Genomic DNA, 14707 nt, shown 5'->3' on the forward strand with positions numbered 1-14707 from the left:
AGCCAAGCTGTTTTAGTACAGTTGCAACACTGGCATCCATCTGGCAATGTGGAAAATTGCCCAAGTGTGTCCTGTACACAAAAAGTAGGACAATCCAACCTGGCCAATTACCGCCTGATCAGTCTACTCTCCATCATCAGCAAAGTGATGGGAGGGGTCATCAACAGTGCAGTGAAGGGGCACTTACTCAACAATAACCTGATCACTGATGCCCAGTTTGAGTTCAGCTGGGTGACTGAGCTCCTGACCTCATTATAGCCTAGGTTCAAACATGGACAAAAGAGCTGAACTTCAGACGTGATGTGAGAGTGACTGCCCTTGACATCAAGGCAGCATTTGTTTAAGTGTGGCACCAAGGAGCCCGAGCTAAACTGGAGTCGATGGGAATCGGAGGTGAAAACTCTCCACTGGTTGGAATCATACCTGACACAAAGGAAGATGGTTGCGGTGACTGGAGGTCAATCACCTCAGTCCCGGAACATCACTGCAGGAGTTCCTCAGGGGTAGTGTCCAAGGCCCAACCATCTTCAGCCGCTTCATCGATGACCACCCTTCCATCATAAGATCAGAAGTGGGATGTCTGCTGATGATTGCACAATGTTCACCATTCGTGACTCCTTAGACACTGATGTATTCCACGTGGAAATGCAGCAAGACCTGGACAATATCCAGGCTTGGGCTGACAAATGGCAAGTAACATTCGCGCCACACAAGTGCCAGACAATGGCCTTCTCCAACAAAAGAGAATCTAACCATCGCTCCATGACATTCAGTGGCAATACCATCACTGAATTCCCACACCATCAACATCCTTGCGGTTACTATCGACCACAAATTTAACAGGACCAGCCATATAAATACTGTGGCTACAAGAGCAGGTCAGAGGCTGAGAATCCTGCGGCGCGTTACTCATCTCCTGACTCCCCAAAGCCTGTCCACCATCTACTAGGCGCAAGATGAGTGCAGCTTCAACAACACTCAAGAAGCTCGACACTATCCAGGACAAAGCAGCCCCGCTTGATTGGCACCCCTTCCCCAAACATTCCCTCCACCACTGATGAACAGTGGCAGCTGTGTGTACCATCTACAAGATACACTGCAGTAACTACCCAAGGCTCCTCGGGCAGCACCTTCCAAACCCAAGACCATTACTATCTAGAAGGACAAGGGGCAGCAGATACCTGGGAGCCCCACCACCTGGAGGTTCCCCTCCAAGTCACTCACCACTCTGACTTGGAAATATATCACCGTTCCTTCGCTGTCGCTGGGACAAAATCGTAGAACTCCCTCCCTAACAGCACTGTGGGGGTACCTACACTTCGGGCTGTAGCGGTTCAAGAAGGCAGCTCACCACCACCTTCTGAAGGGCAACTAGGGATGGGCAATAAATGCTGGCCGAACCAACGGTGCCCACATCCCGTAAAATAAACAAAAAAAGGAGAATGATAACAGGACTGAGAGGTTATATTTATCAGGGAAGACCGAACATGCAGGAACTCTGTTCTCGAGAAAAGACTGAGGGGTGACCTGAAACAGGAAAGGTCTTTAAGATTCTGAAAGGGTTTGATAGGGTGAAGAGAAGATGTTTCACTTGCGGGCAAGACCAGCAGTGGGGACCATAAATACAAGATAGTCACTGATAGGCCTGTTCCCGTACCAGCCTCCCCGAACAGGCGCCGGAATGTGGCGACTAGGGGCTTTTCACAGTAACTTCATTTGAAGCCTACTTGTGACAATAAGCGATTTTCATTTAATTTAATTTCATAGGTCCAATAGGGAATTCAGGAGAAACTCCATTATCCAACAAGTGGTTGGAATGTGGAATTTGTTAGGGAGGAAGGTGTTGGGGCGAATAACATAGTTGCATTTAAAGGGAAGCTAGATAAACACAGAGAAACCAATGAAAGGTGTTGATGGGGTTGGATGAAGTCATGTGGTAGAAGGTTTGTGTGGAGTATGAAAACTGGTATGAATCGGTTGGGCTGAATGACCTGCTTCTGTGCTGTAGATACTTTAAAAAGACATTCCTTAACTTGTCTATTGGTGCCAATTTCCAAGCTTAAAACTCAGAAAGGAAGAGTACTGCTTCCATTGAAAGAAACAAGGACTTGCATTCATACAGTGCCTTTCAGGACTACCGATGTCCCAAAATGCTTTACATCCAATGAAGTTGTTTTGAAAATGTTGTTACTGTTGTAATGTAGGAAATCCAGTAGCGCTCTTGTGCACAGTAAACTCTATCAAACAGCAACATATTGTTTGAGCAACATGCACAGGGCTAGGGCAGGGGTGTGGGCCTAGGGGCTAGAAATGAGGCTATGACAGGTGAGGACCTTGAGAGGATTGTTATCACTAAGGAGGTAGTGATAGGCAAGCTAATGGGGCTAAAGGTAGACAAGTCTCCTGGCCCTGATGGGATGCATCCCAGAGTGCCAAAAGAGATGGCTAGGGAAATTGCAAATGCACGAGTGATAATTTACCAAAATTCACTAGACTCTGGGGTGGTCCCGGCGGATTAGAAATTAGCAGACGTGACACCACTGATTAAAAAAGGAGGTAGGCAGAAAGCGGGTAATTATCGGCCAGTGAGCTTAACTTTGGTAGTAGGGAAGATGCTGGAATCTATCATCAATAAAGAAATAGCGAGGCATCTGGATGGAAATTGTCCCATTGGGCAGACGCAGCATGGGTTCATGAAGGGCAGGTCGTGCCTAACTAATTTAGTGGAATTTTTTGAGGACATTAACAGTGCGGTAGATAATGGGGAGCCAATTGATGTGGTATATCTGGATTTCCAGAAAGCCTTTGACAAGGTGCCACACAAAAGGTTGTTGCATAAGATAAAGATGCATGGCATTAAGGGGAAAGTAGTAGCATGGATAGAGGATTGATTAATTAATAGAAAGCAAAGATTGGGGATTAATGGGTGTTTCTCTGGTTGGCAATCAGTAGCTAGTGGTGTCCCTCAGGGATCAGTGTTGGGCCCACAATTGTTCACAATTTACATAGATGATTTGGAGTTGGGGACCAAGGGCACTAAGATGGATGGTAAAGCAAAAAGTGCAGAGGATACTGGAAGTCTGCAGAGGGATTTGGATAGATTAAGTGAATGGGCTAGGGTATGGCAGATGGAATACAATGTTGACAAATGTGAGGTTATCCATTTTGGTAGGAATAACAGCAAAAGGGATTATTATTTAAATGATAAAATATTAAAACATGCTGCTGTGCAGAGAGACCTGGGTGTGCTAGTGCATGAGTCGCAAAAAGTTGGTTTACAGGTGCAACAGGGGTGATTAAGAAGGCAAATGGAATTGTGTCCTTCATTGCTAGAGGGATGGAGTTTAAGACTAGGGAGGTTCTGCTGCAATTGTATGAGGTGTTAGTGAGGCCACACCTGGAGTATTGTGTTCAGTTTTGGTCTCCTTTCTTGAGAAAGGACTAACTGGCACTGGAGGGTGTGCAGAGGAGATTCACTAGGTTAATCCCAGAGCTGAAGGGGTTGGATTATGAGGAGGGGTTAAGTAGACTGGGATTGGACTCGTTGGAATTTAGAAGGATGAGGGGGGAATCTTATAGAAACATATAAAATTAGGAAGGGTATAGATAGGATAGATGCGGGCAGGTTGTTTCTTCTGGTGGGTGAAAGCAGAACTAGGGGGCATAGCCTCAAAATAAGGGGAAGTAGATTTAGGACTGAGTTTAGGAGGAACTTCTTTACCCAAAGGGTTGTGAATCTATGGAATTCCTTGCCCAGTGAAGCAATAGAGGCTCCTTCATTAAATGTTTTTAAGATAAAGATAGTTTTTTGAAGAATAAAGGGATTAAGGGTTATGGTGTTCGGGCCGGAAAGTGGAGCTGAGTCCACAAAAGATCAGCCATGATGTCATTGAATGGCGGAGCAGGCTCGAGGGGCCAGATGGCCGACTCCTGCTCCTAGTTCTTATGTTCTTATGTAGAGTGCATTTTCAGAAGATCCGTGCAGACTTGATGGGCTGAATGGCCTCCACTGTAGAAATTCTCAGGTTCTTGGCTCATGACCAGATAATCTGTTTTTGTGATGTTGCTTACTGGATAAATGTTTTTTAAAATAAATTTAAAGTACCCTGTTCTTTTTTTTTCCAATTAAGGGGCAATTTTAGCGTGGCCAATCCACCTACCCTGCACATCTTTGGGCTGTGGGGGCGAAACCCACGCAGACATGGGGAGAATGTGCAAACTCCACACGGACAGTGACCCGGGGCCGGGTTTTAACCAGGGACCTCGGCGCTGTGAGGCAGCAGTGCTAACCACTGTGCCGCCCTGATTACTGGATAAGTGTAGACCAGGACACTGGGAATAACTTCCCTGCTGTTTGAAATAGTGGCTATGGGATTTTTGCATGTACCTGAGTGGCATGCAGGCCCTCGTTTCAATGTCTTAACTGAAAGACTGTGCAGCACTCCATCAGTACTGTGCTAGTGTCAGCATTGATTCTTCTGCCAAAAAGGAGGCAAAAAATGTTCATCTAGGTGACATCTGCCTATATATTATATTAAAATGGTTCGCAAAGTGCTCATTTCCAGGCTATTATGACGATTTTTTTATACCAATGTTTATAATGGAATTTCATGTCTACCAATCTTAACAATGGTCTGTCATGAATTCCCTCTACCATGTTGTAACCTCGCAGCACGGTAGCACAGTGGTTAGCACTGTTGCTTCACAGCTCCAGGTTCGATTCCCGGCTTGGGCCACTGTCTGTGCGGAGTCTGCATGTTCTCCCTGTGTCTGCGTGGGTTTCCTCCGGTTTCCTCGCACAGTCCAAGGATTTGCAGGTTAGGTGGATTGGCCATACTAAATTGCCCTTCGTGTCCAAAAAAGGTCATGTGGGGTTACTGGGTTACGAGGATAGGTTGGAAGTGTGAGCTTAAGTGGGGTGCTCTTTCCAAGGGCCGGTGCAGACTCGATGGACCAAATTGACTCTTTCTGCACTGTACATTCTATGATTCTATGAAGTAAAAATCATCACACGTTGGCTGCTGTGTCCCCCAAATTACAACCGTGACTACTCTTTACAAATTCTTTGTTGGCTGTAATAGATGCCTGGGGGGGTCATAAAAATCCTATGGGTGTGCAAGTGTCTCTAACATTTTGAAAATAACATTGTAATATCCATAAATATAAAATGTAATTGTCAAGGCTCCTTATTCTCTATTGCTATTATAGCAGTTCCTCGCTTAAATGCCTAAATCATGATAAAATGTGTCACATAGATAATCACTCTGAAAATAATGCTGCAGTTGGTTACTAATTTAAAAAGTCTTAAAATCCGAAATGCATTAGCAAGGTTTAAGGTGATACTAAATATTTGTGTTGAAATTTAAAGCAACATAATGGTCGTATTATCAAAGTCTCTGAGGTGATAACCCTTTTAGCTGAAGATTTAATTTAAAAGTGAAGCTTTGTCTATTTTGCACACATTTTTCCATTTGCTGGGTTATTTCTCTGTATGTAGTTTGGTTCACTTCTGTGGATCATTTCAGATATGGTCTCTAGAAGGTGTGAAATGCTTGTGAGCACCTCCTGAACTTTTCTCCTCAGCAAAGTATCGAGCAGTTCTTGCGCAGTTGTACGTTGTACAGAACAGTAATGTGTTCCAGGTTCTGACAGACTGGTGCTGTGAGAACAAAGCTTGAACAGCTTGTGAATGACATTCACATTTTCGGGTGTGTTCGGAACCTATTGATGAATGGTGAACGGACTGGTGATGAAACAAAAATTAAAATCGCTTATTGTCACAAGTAGGCTTCAAATGAAGTTACTGTGAAAAGCCCCTAGTTGCCACATTCCGGCGCCTGTTCGGGGAGGCTGGTACGGGAATTGAACCGTGCTGCTGGCCTGCCTTGGTCTGCTTTCAAAGCCAGCGATTTAGCCAGTGTGCTAAACCAGCCCCAGATAAACACCTGCTTGTCCTGCACAGTTGTGACATCATGTGTAGAACAACATCTGTCCTCTCCACCCCACATGAAACCATGTGATGTCCTTGCCCAGGACAATTTGGGAAATTCCTCTCTGATCCATCGAGGCAATCAGAGCTACTCCAGGAGATTGTTCTGCCCCTGATAATAATAATCTTTATTAGTGTCACAAGTTGGCTTACATTAACACTGCAATGAAGTTACTGTGAAAATCCCCTAGTCACCACACTCCAGCGCCTGTTCGGGTACACTGAGGGAGAATTCAGAATGGCCAATTCACCTAACAAACACGTCTTTCAGGACTTGTTGGATGGACCCGGAGGAAACCCACGCAGACACGGGGAGAACGTACACATTACGCACAGACAGTGACCCAAGTCGGGAATCAAACCCAGAACCCTGGTACTGTAAAACAACAGTGCTAACCACTGTGCTACCGTGCCACCCAAGTGCTTATAGTTTATATCCTCTTGTGTGAAGTTATCTTGGTCCCAGCCAGAAACAGGTTCTGCTCTCGTTTGAAGGGATTCAGTGAATTGGCAGCCACTGCATGAACTGGGAGCCTGTTCCTGAATTCAACATCCTCTAGGGAAAGATTCACTTCCTGATGTTGAATCTTGACTCAACCTAGAACGTAAAATATGTGACCCCTGGTTTCTCCCAAACTATTTAATGGGTATGCCCTGTCTATGAGAACACAATCAATTTCCTTTGTCTTCTAAATCCAAGTCAAATCAACCATAAGCCTACACTTCACTAAAGAGAAAAGTCTTCAGCCTATTTTCATAACTAAAATAATATTTTCAAAACGATATCTGGCAGACTGGATGTCATGAGAGAGAGAGAGATATACATAATGAATATAAGCTTAGTGAGTATCAATGTAGATTGAAGAGAATTAATGTGCAGTTAGACATGGTTGAGGTACATATAGAGCTTATTCTAATGTATACGTGTCACATAATATGCCTCTTGTACAATGCTCTCACTAACCTAATGTTCCTCGTGATTTTTTTTTATTTAAGTTGAAAAACCCCAACGAGCTTCCTCAGAACTTCATGCTGTGGAAAATGTGCCTATATCACTAGCCGGAGTGCCATTGAGTGAGTGCATGCTGCATATAATGTGATGTAAAAACAGTATCCCATCACACAAAAACCTGATACTTTCAATATACTACGTCCTTTGCACCATTCGTTTGGCCCCTAAAAACGCTGTAAAGCTACTTGATGATTTGAGGTACCTGGCTGTTCACTAACTTGTGTAATACTTTTAAGCTTTTAAATAGTTTGCATACTCTACCGTCGCCGTTTTGAAAGTTTAGAAAGTTGCTGAAAGTCAGACGTTTCATGCATGGTGAACAAGTCTGCGTTGACCTTGAAGGGAGGTGCTTCAGTAAGTTTTTTTTATTGCATAATATTGCGAACTCTGTGTTTTGCTTTTGACTTCAGATCAGAATAAAAGGCCACGGATAGAAGGTGGTCGCCATGGAATGGTTTTCCAGCATACAACTGTGACTACTTTAGGATCTCCAGCTATTGTTCCCTTACAGCAACTCATGCCAACAGTGCAGGGTAAGAGATATCAACACACATCTTCACATACACATTTTCATGTCTTCTCTCATTTGCAAGGGCATTTTTCCATATTTTTAAATTGTGCATAAACTTCCTCCCATGGTAGTATCCATCTATTTAAAGTGAGAGCAACATTTTAGTAAGGGATTCATTTTTAGAAAGTGTCTGTTTTTTAGTCCTAACTTGAATGTGAACAAATGCCAGTTTTAAATTAAAATGTACAGAGTCAAACCAAGTATGCATGAACTTTTGTGACATTTTCAAAAGGCTAAAATTTCTATTTGCAGGGAAAAGCTGCAAGAAAGTATAAACTCCATTCCATCCTTTTGTAATGCCACCCTTCAGAGCCAGTTAATTGGTGCATCATAAAGAGGGTTGTGCTATATTGAAAGTATCAGTGCAATATAAATGCAGTATGTGATGTTTTCCAACAGTGGACGCATGCTCGTATAATCTTGCGTTTCAGATTAAATTAATCTCTGTTGAATCAAACCTGACAGAAATATACTTGTCCGTTTATGACTTTTTGAGAATACTATAAACTTTGTGCTTTTAATGCAGAGTGTTTGAAATTTGCAGTTGTATATTTGGTAGTCGACTCCTACATAAACCAGCCAAGTTGTGATGTGTAACCCTCATCTTTCCTTCCAGCATATTTTTACAATGTTTTCTAACCATGAAAGTAAAGTAGGACTTGTGTGTGACCTATTAACCTGCTAGGCGTCTGAGCCATTGCGAGGATTACCTTGTAGTCTGTTGTTTAATATACATGCTCCTTCATTGATATTCACTTTTCTAGTACTTGTAATTGTTACTAAGTACTCAGATATTTTATTCCCTTGCATCCCTTTCCTCACCAGTCTTTTTTCTTCTCATTCCATGAAAATCATCAGGTGCCAACCCTGGCTCATTGAGTAGCACTCTCGAAATGAAATGAAATGAATCTCTCCTCTGAATCAGAAGGTTGTGGGTTCCAGAGACTTGAGCTAGGCCAGTGCTCCAGTCCAGTGCTGAGGATGTGCTGTACTGTCGGCGGTGCTGTCTTTTGAATGAGTCATTAGCTCAGTCCCTGTCTGCCCACTCAGATGTAAAGATCCCATGATCACTCTATGAAGAGCAGGGAAGTTTTCACCATCAGCTATGAGGAGAGATTGAACTGGGATTGGTCTCCCTAGAGAGACGGAGGCTGAGGGGGCGACCTGTTAGAAGTTTATAAAATTATTAGGGGTATAGATGGGGTGAACAGTTGGAGGCTTTTTGGCAGGACGGAAATGACAATTACAAAGGGGGAGGGGGGAAAGTTCATGGTAAGGGGGGATAGGTTCAGTGGAGATGTGCAGGGGCAGTTTTTTTACACCGAGGGTGGTGGTAGCCTGGAATGCGCTGCCAAGTGAGGTGGTTGAGGCAGATACGTTAGCGACCTTTAGGACTTATGGGGATAAGCAGATGAACAGATGGGGTATAGAAGGATACAGGCGGTTGGTCTAGATTGGACACGTGATCAGTGCAGGCTTGGGGGGCCGAAGAGGCTGTTCCTGTGCTGTATTGTTCTTTGTTCTCTCTTCGTTTCCTGGCCAATACTTGACCCTTACCCAACATTTCAAAAACTGATTTATCTGGTCATCATCACATTGGTATTTATGGGACCATCCTATGAGCAAATTGGCAAATTCAGAGGTGTAGGTCAGACCCTGGGTCTGTACTCGATGGAGTTTAGAAGGATGGGGGTGGCGGGATGGGAGGGGGTCTCATTGAAACTTACAGAATACTGAGGCGCCTAGATAGAGTGAATGTGATGGGGACGTTTCCACTAGGAGAAACTAGAACCCGAGGGCACAGTCTCAGTGAAGGGACGATCCTTTAAAACAGAAATGAGGAGGAATTTCTTCAGCCAGAGTGTGGTGAATCTGTGGAACTCATTGCCGTAGAAGGCTGTGGGGGCCAAATCACTGAGTGTCTTTCAGACGGTAGATAGGTTCTTGATTGATAAGGAGATCCGGAGTTGTGGGGAGAAGACAGGAGAATGGGGAAGAGAGACACATAGCCAGGATTGAATGGCGGAGTAGACTCGGTGGACTGAGTGGCCTAATTCTGCCCCTATGTCTATGGTGTAGCCCATTGGCTGTGAAACACTTTGGGGCATTCTGAGGTCATGGCAGGTGCCGTATAAATGCAAGTTCTTTCTTTCTTTGAGCTCAAACCCTAGTTTATTTGTGTGGAGAACATAAATGACCAATTCTGGTGGTGTGTTTAAAAAAAAAAAATAATTATCTTTATTGTCACAAGTAGGCTTATATTAACACTGCAGGCTGGCTTTAGTTATGGGCAGGTTCAGCATTGAACTAATCTGTAGAGGTAAGTAATGTGTTTTTTGCATGGTTGATCTATTCCTGATATCAGGGAAGATCTGTGCACGAAATATAGATTTGTTATTTAGGAAACTGTGCACAAACATTTCAGCGTAGCGAGATTCCATGGCATCATCAGACTTTGCATGTTGTTCTGCAGTTTTAAAGCAACATTTGTTGAAGCCAGCTCTCAATGGGTCAACAAGGTGACACCTATTAAGATGGTGAACTCTTAAACAGTACAGAACATGTAGAGGCTCCCTCCAACCTTTAAGAAGCAGGAGAGTGTTTCTTTGTATTTTAGCAAGGTATCTCTGAAAGGGAGCCTGTGGGGAGGTTGAGGTGTAATTCACATTTCATCTGAGTGACTTCTTCTGATTTTTTAAAACTCTCATCTCCCAGGATAGATGTTTGAGTCTGTCGGTGGATATTGAGTCAGTTCTTTGTTTTCCTTGCAGTTCCTGTATTTTGCCAAAACTGCAAATTGTGTAGGGGGGTTAAGTTAGACTGGTTGTGCATTGCACACACTGTATCATTAGTGACATACAACCTACATTTAACCAGTCTTATTGTTTCTCATGACCGGGGTATTAATTAATTGGACATGCATGCTTAAATTCCCAACATGATTATGGTCTTTTTCATACAAAATGTAACAGTGCTGGGGCATAATTTGAACACAAAGTGCTTAACTTGCAGGTGACTGGAGGAGTACGTTTATTTCTAACTCCTACCCAGAAGGTTCAGCCTCGTTGCCAGGAAGCTTCTTCCCCGCCTTGTTTTGCGTTTAATTTTGTGAATTAAATTCATGACACCGCTTGCAACTTTCATAAACTTTGCGCCAGAAGTTGAGGACTATGTGTTTGACCTTGTGGTGAAGGAGGAGCTGAAGCTGTATCAAGATTTGATATTCTGCTTTCTGCCTTGTTCCTGCATCAGCAAACCAATTCAACATAATTACATTTGAAATATTGGAATCCCGTAGAGAATTTAGCTGTTCATGTTATTACCCATAGCTCGACTCGTACTTCGCTTACAGGTTTGAGGCAAGTGCATGTTGCTCTCATCGGTTTGGTAGTGTGGTTTGTCTCTGTTCAGTTTGGATTGAAACCTCTAGGATGACGATCTGTAGAAAATTGCAGCGTATACTCCAGCGGAATCAGTAAATTTGTCTCTGTGATATCTTATGCCTGCAGAGTATGGGTTAGTTTGTTTTAGTGTCAATAAACTGTTTTTTTAAAAATTCAATAGAGCTTGATGACAGAAAAGCAAGCGCTGAATCCCAACAAGGAGTTCTGTACCGAGAACTTTTTCCCCCTCTCGTCAAATGTGTTGAAAAGATTCTGTTTGATTTTAATCAGGTTTGATTTTAAAAAATTCATTTACGCTTAATTCTAAGCATTCTCATGAAATGGGTCCTTTTAGTAGTTGTTTTCTTCCTATGTTTCTGTTACAGAGAAGCAGACTTTGAATCATTCAACGTTGAAGGTGTCCATTCGACCTGTTTCGTTCCTGTTGGCTCTTGGAAAGCTCTGTTCAATTAGCTGCACTATTCTTTCCCCATAACCCTGCAACGTTTTCCCCTTTGAGTATTTATCCAATTCTCTTTTGAATGTTATTGTTGAATTTACTTCCACCACCCTTTCAGGCAGCGCATTCCAGGTCATCATCACTTTTGTGGGTTTAAAAATAAGTCTTGTCTCGTGTTCTTGCACCAGTTATTTTAAATCTGGGTTCTCTAGTTACCAACCCTCCCACAATGGGAACAGTTTCTCCCCATTTAATGATCATAACCTCTCATGATTTTGAACAGAATTTACTCTCCCGTTAGCCTCTGTTCTTTTTAAAATTTTTATTTAAAAAAAATTTTTATTCTCCTTTTTCACGTTTTCTCCCACATTTACACCCATCAACAATAAACAATAATCAACAAGATATGTCAATCCCCATAATAACAACGATCCCATCCGCCCACCAACCCCCAAACCTCAACCCGCATGTTTACATAAACAAATGACAAAAAGGAATCAGGGATTACCCGTAGTCACCCTTAATCTACACAGCTCTCCACCCCCCCCACTCACCCCCCCCCCCCCCCCAAACAATGCCATCCAGCCTCTAAGAGAGTACCGTGCATGATACCCCACAGTTGTACCCCCCCCCCAAAAAGTCTCCAGCTCCTCCCGTCCACTGCCTCTTGTAAAACTCCTCCTCCCAACCTCGGTTCCCTCCCCCAACCTCGGTTCCCTCCCCCCAACTTTCCACCCCGGCTAGACCACTCGGACCCTGTTCTGTCAGGCTCCGATGGCCGCAGCCCCTCCTCCCACCTCGCTCCCGTTCACTGGCCGGCTTAAACCGGCCAGCGTGGAGGCCCCCGCCCGGGTCCCTTTCCCCCTTGTCGGGCCCTAGGAAAGCCCAAAGATCCCCTTTTAGCACACAAACCCCGCATATCCACCTACACCCCAAAAAGCCCTCCTTTCGAATGAAAGTCCCGTCCCTTCCCTTGTCCAAATATATGCAACATTGGCTCCTTTAGCCTCTACCCCCGCGCGCAGTGATACAAAAAAAAAGAAGAAAATACAGTCATGAGGTTACATCGGCACATGACCATTCCTCAATTTGTCAGTTCTGCCACAGTCCTTCTGCCTTCGCAAACTCCTCCGCTGCTTCCGCCGTTCCAAAATAAAAGTCCCTGAGCTTGTAAGTCACCCTCAGCTTCGCTGGATATACAATGCCACACTGCACCTTGCCAATGTACAGTGCCCTCTTCACCCGGTTGAAGGCAGCCCTCCTCCTCGCCAGCTCCACCGTAAAGTCCTGGTATACACGTATACCAGCTCCAGCCCACTGCACCACCCGCTTCTGCTTGGCCCAGCTCAGGACCTTCTCCTTCACACTGTACCTACGGAAGCACAGAGTCACTGCCCTTGGCGGCTCACTCGCCTTTGGTACAGGCCTCCATGACCGATGAGCCCGATCCAGTTCATATTGGGAGGGGTCCTCCCCCTCCCCCAGTAGTTTTGCCAGCATCGCGGCAAAATACTCAGTCGGCTTCAGTCCTTCAACTCCGTTAGCCTCTGTTCTAAGGAGAAAAATACCAGCTTCTCTCTCTACGTAACTGAAGTTCTTCAACCCTGGTTAATCTCTTCTGCATCCTCCAAGCTATTGACGTCCTTCTTAATGTGCGATTCTCAGAATTGGACACACTACTGCAGTTGATGCCTAACCGGTGTTTTATGAAACTTTAACATAGCTTCTTTGCTTTTGTCCTCTATATGCCTCTGTTTATAAAACCCCGAATCCCAAATATTTTGTATTGAGCAGTATTTCACAGCCTGGCTCTGTGGGCGCATATTTCTAAACTTTGTATTTCGTCATTTTGCTAATTGCATTTATTCACCATTCGCAAAAAATAAATGCATTAATTAAGAAAAGAACAAATGATACTGACTCTATATTCTTTATTTAACATCTCTTCAGGTGGAATGCCCCCTAGCCATCAGACGATACAGCTCACTGGCCAGAAACAAAACCAACAGCAATACGACCCTTCCAAAGGACCTCCAGTACAGAACGCAGCCAGTCTGCACACGCCTCCACCCCAGCTGCCTGGCAGACTGCAACCCACGGCTATGCCGTTGGCATCACTCCCAGCTACTATTCAGTTGACGCAACAGCACATGGTCGAAACCCAGCTGCAACCACATCCCCAGCTTCATCCCCAACCACAGTCCCAGCCTCTCAACCCTCCGCAGGTTAAGGTCCAGCAGCAGCCTGTTTCTTTTCCTCAGACCCAGCTTCAGGTTCAGCTGCAGCAGCAGCAAGTGCAAGCTCCGATTCACATACCGATGCAAACTCAACCGCCAGCACAACTCCAGCATTCACAAGCACACCTTTCACAACAGCAGGTAAAACTTGTGATCTAAAGGTGGTAAATGAAGGGTTATTGGTAGCGACAGATGTTACTTTTACAGATAAATGGTTCAAGCAGAAACTTATGTAGCTGCTTTTTGTGCTTCTAGCAGCCACCGTCATTTCCACATTTTGTGAATCTGTTTTCAGCGGCTCCAACTGTTTCCAGTTTGTAATTCTGGGATTCATTGTAATAATTACAATTTCTGCCTCCCACCCACCTAATCTCCACTCTTGAAAAATGTTTTTAACCTGTCTGCTTACTCCGCTCCCCCCGGCCTGGAAACCTACTGCAAGGGTGTTCATGTGACGGACGCATGGGCCACACACTGCCTCCTCCACCCCTTGAGTCCTGAAGATCTTGCCCACAAGCCCAGGCAGCTCAGTCCTGTTTGTGCTCCGGAGTGTGGGAAAGTATGCATGTGCGTGTAGATATCAGTTTGGGAAAAGATTGGGCTTCCTTCCGAGGCTCTCCACAAACCTGGCAATTTCAGAACACTGAAACGGGAGTAGGCCATTATGCCAGTCGAACCTGCTGCGCCATTTTGATCATCTGCCCCAACACCATTTTTCACCACTATCACCAGTTCTCTTGATGCCGGATAGATTTCTGTCTTGAACATGCTCAATGATTGAGCTTCCACATCCCTCTTGAGAGAGATCATTCCAAAGATTCGCCACCGTATTTGACTGAAGAAATTCCTTTTCATCTCGGTCTTAAATGGTTTGGCCCTTATTCTGAGAGTGACCCTGGTTCTAGACTCACCAGCCACGGGAACCATCCTATCTATACTGTCACGCCTGTCTGAGGTTTAGGGAATACAGACTCCGTCTCCTCAATCTCTCTTCAAAAGGCAATCCAGCCATTCCAGGGATTAACCTGGTGAACCTCCATTGCATTCCCTCTATG

General features: G+C 44.4%; 1 protein-coding gene across 11 annotated transcripts in view; it reads left to right on the forward strand.

Moving 5' to 3' along the window:
• ep400 (E1A binding protein p400) overlaps positions 1-14707 on the forward strand; it is a 211536-nt gene that overhangs the window by 49739 nt on the left and 147090 nt on the right. For 9 of the 11 annotated variants that reach the window (XM_072466267.1, XM_072466655.1, XM_072466501.1 and 6 more), the window contains 2 exons: positions 7412-7534; positions 13366-13793. In XM_072466267.1, coding sequence (XP_072322368.1) covers positions 7412-7534; positions 13366-13793 — 551 coding nt within the window. The remainder of the gene's footprint in view (positions 1-7411; positions 7535-13365; positions 13794-14707) is intronic. The other 2 variants (XM_072466787.1, XM_072466836.1) reach the window with 1 other exon arrangement.

Source organism: Scyliorhinus torazame, chromosome 1 (genome assembly GCF_047496885.1).
Source record: "Scyliorhinus torazame isolate Kashiwa2021f chromosome 1, sScyTor2.1, whole genome shotgun sequence".
NCBI lineage: Eukaryota > Metazoa > Chordata > Chondrichthyes > Carcharhiniformes > Scyliorhinidae > Scyliorhinus > Scyliorhinus torazame.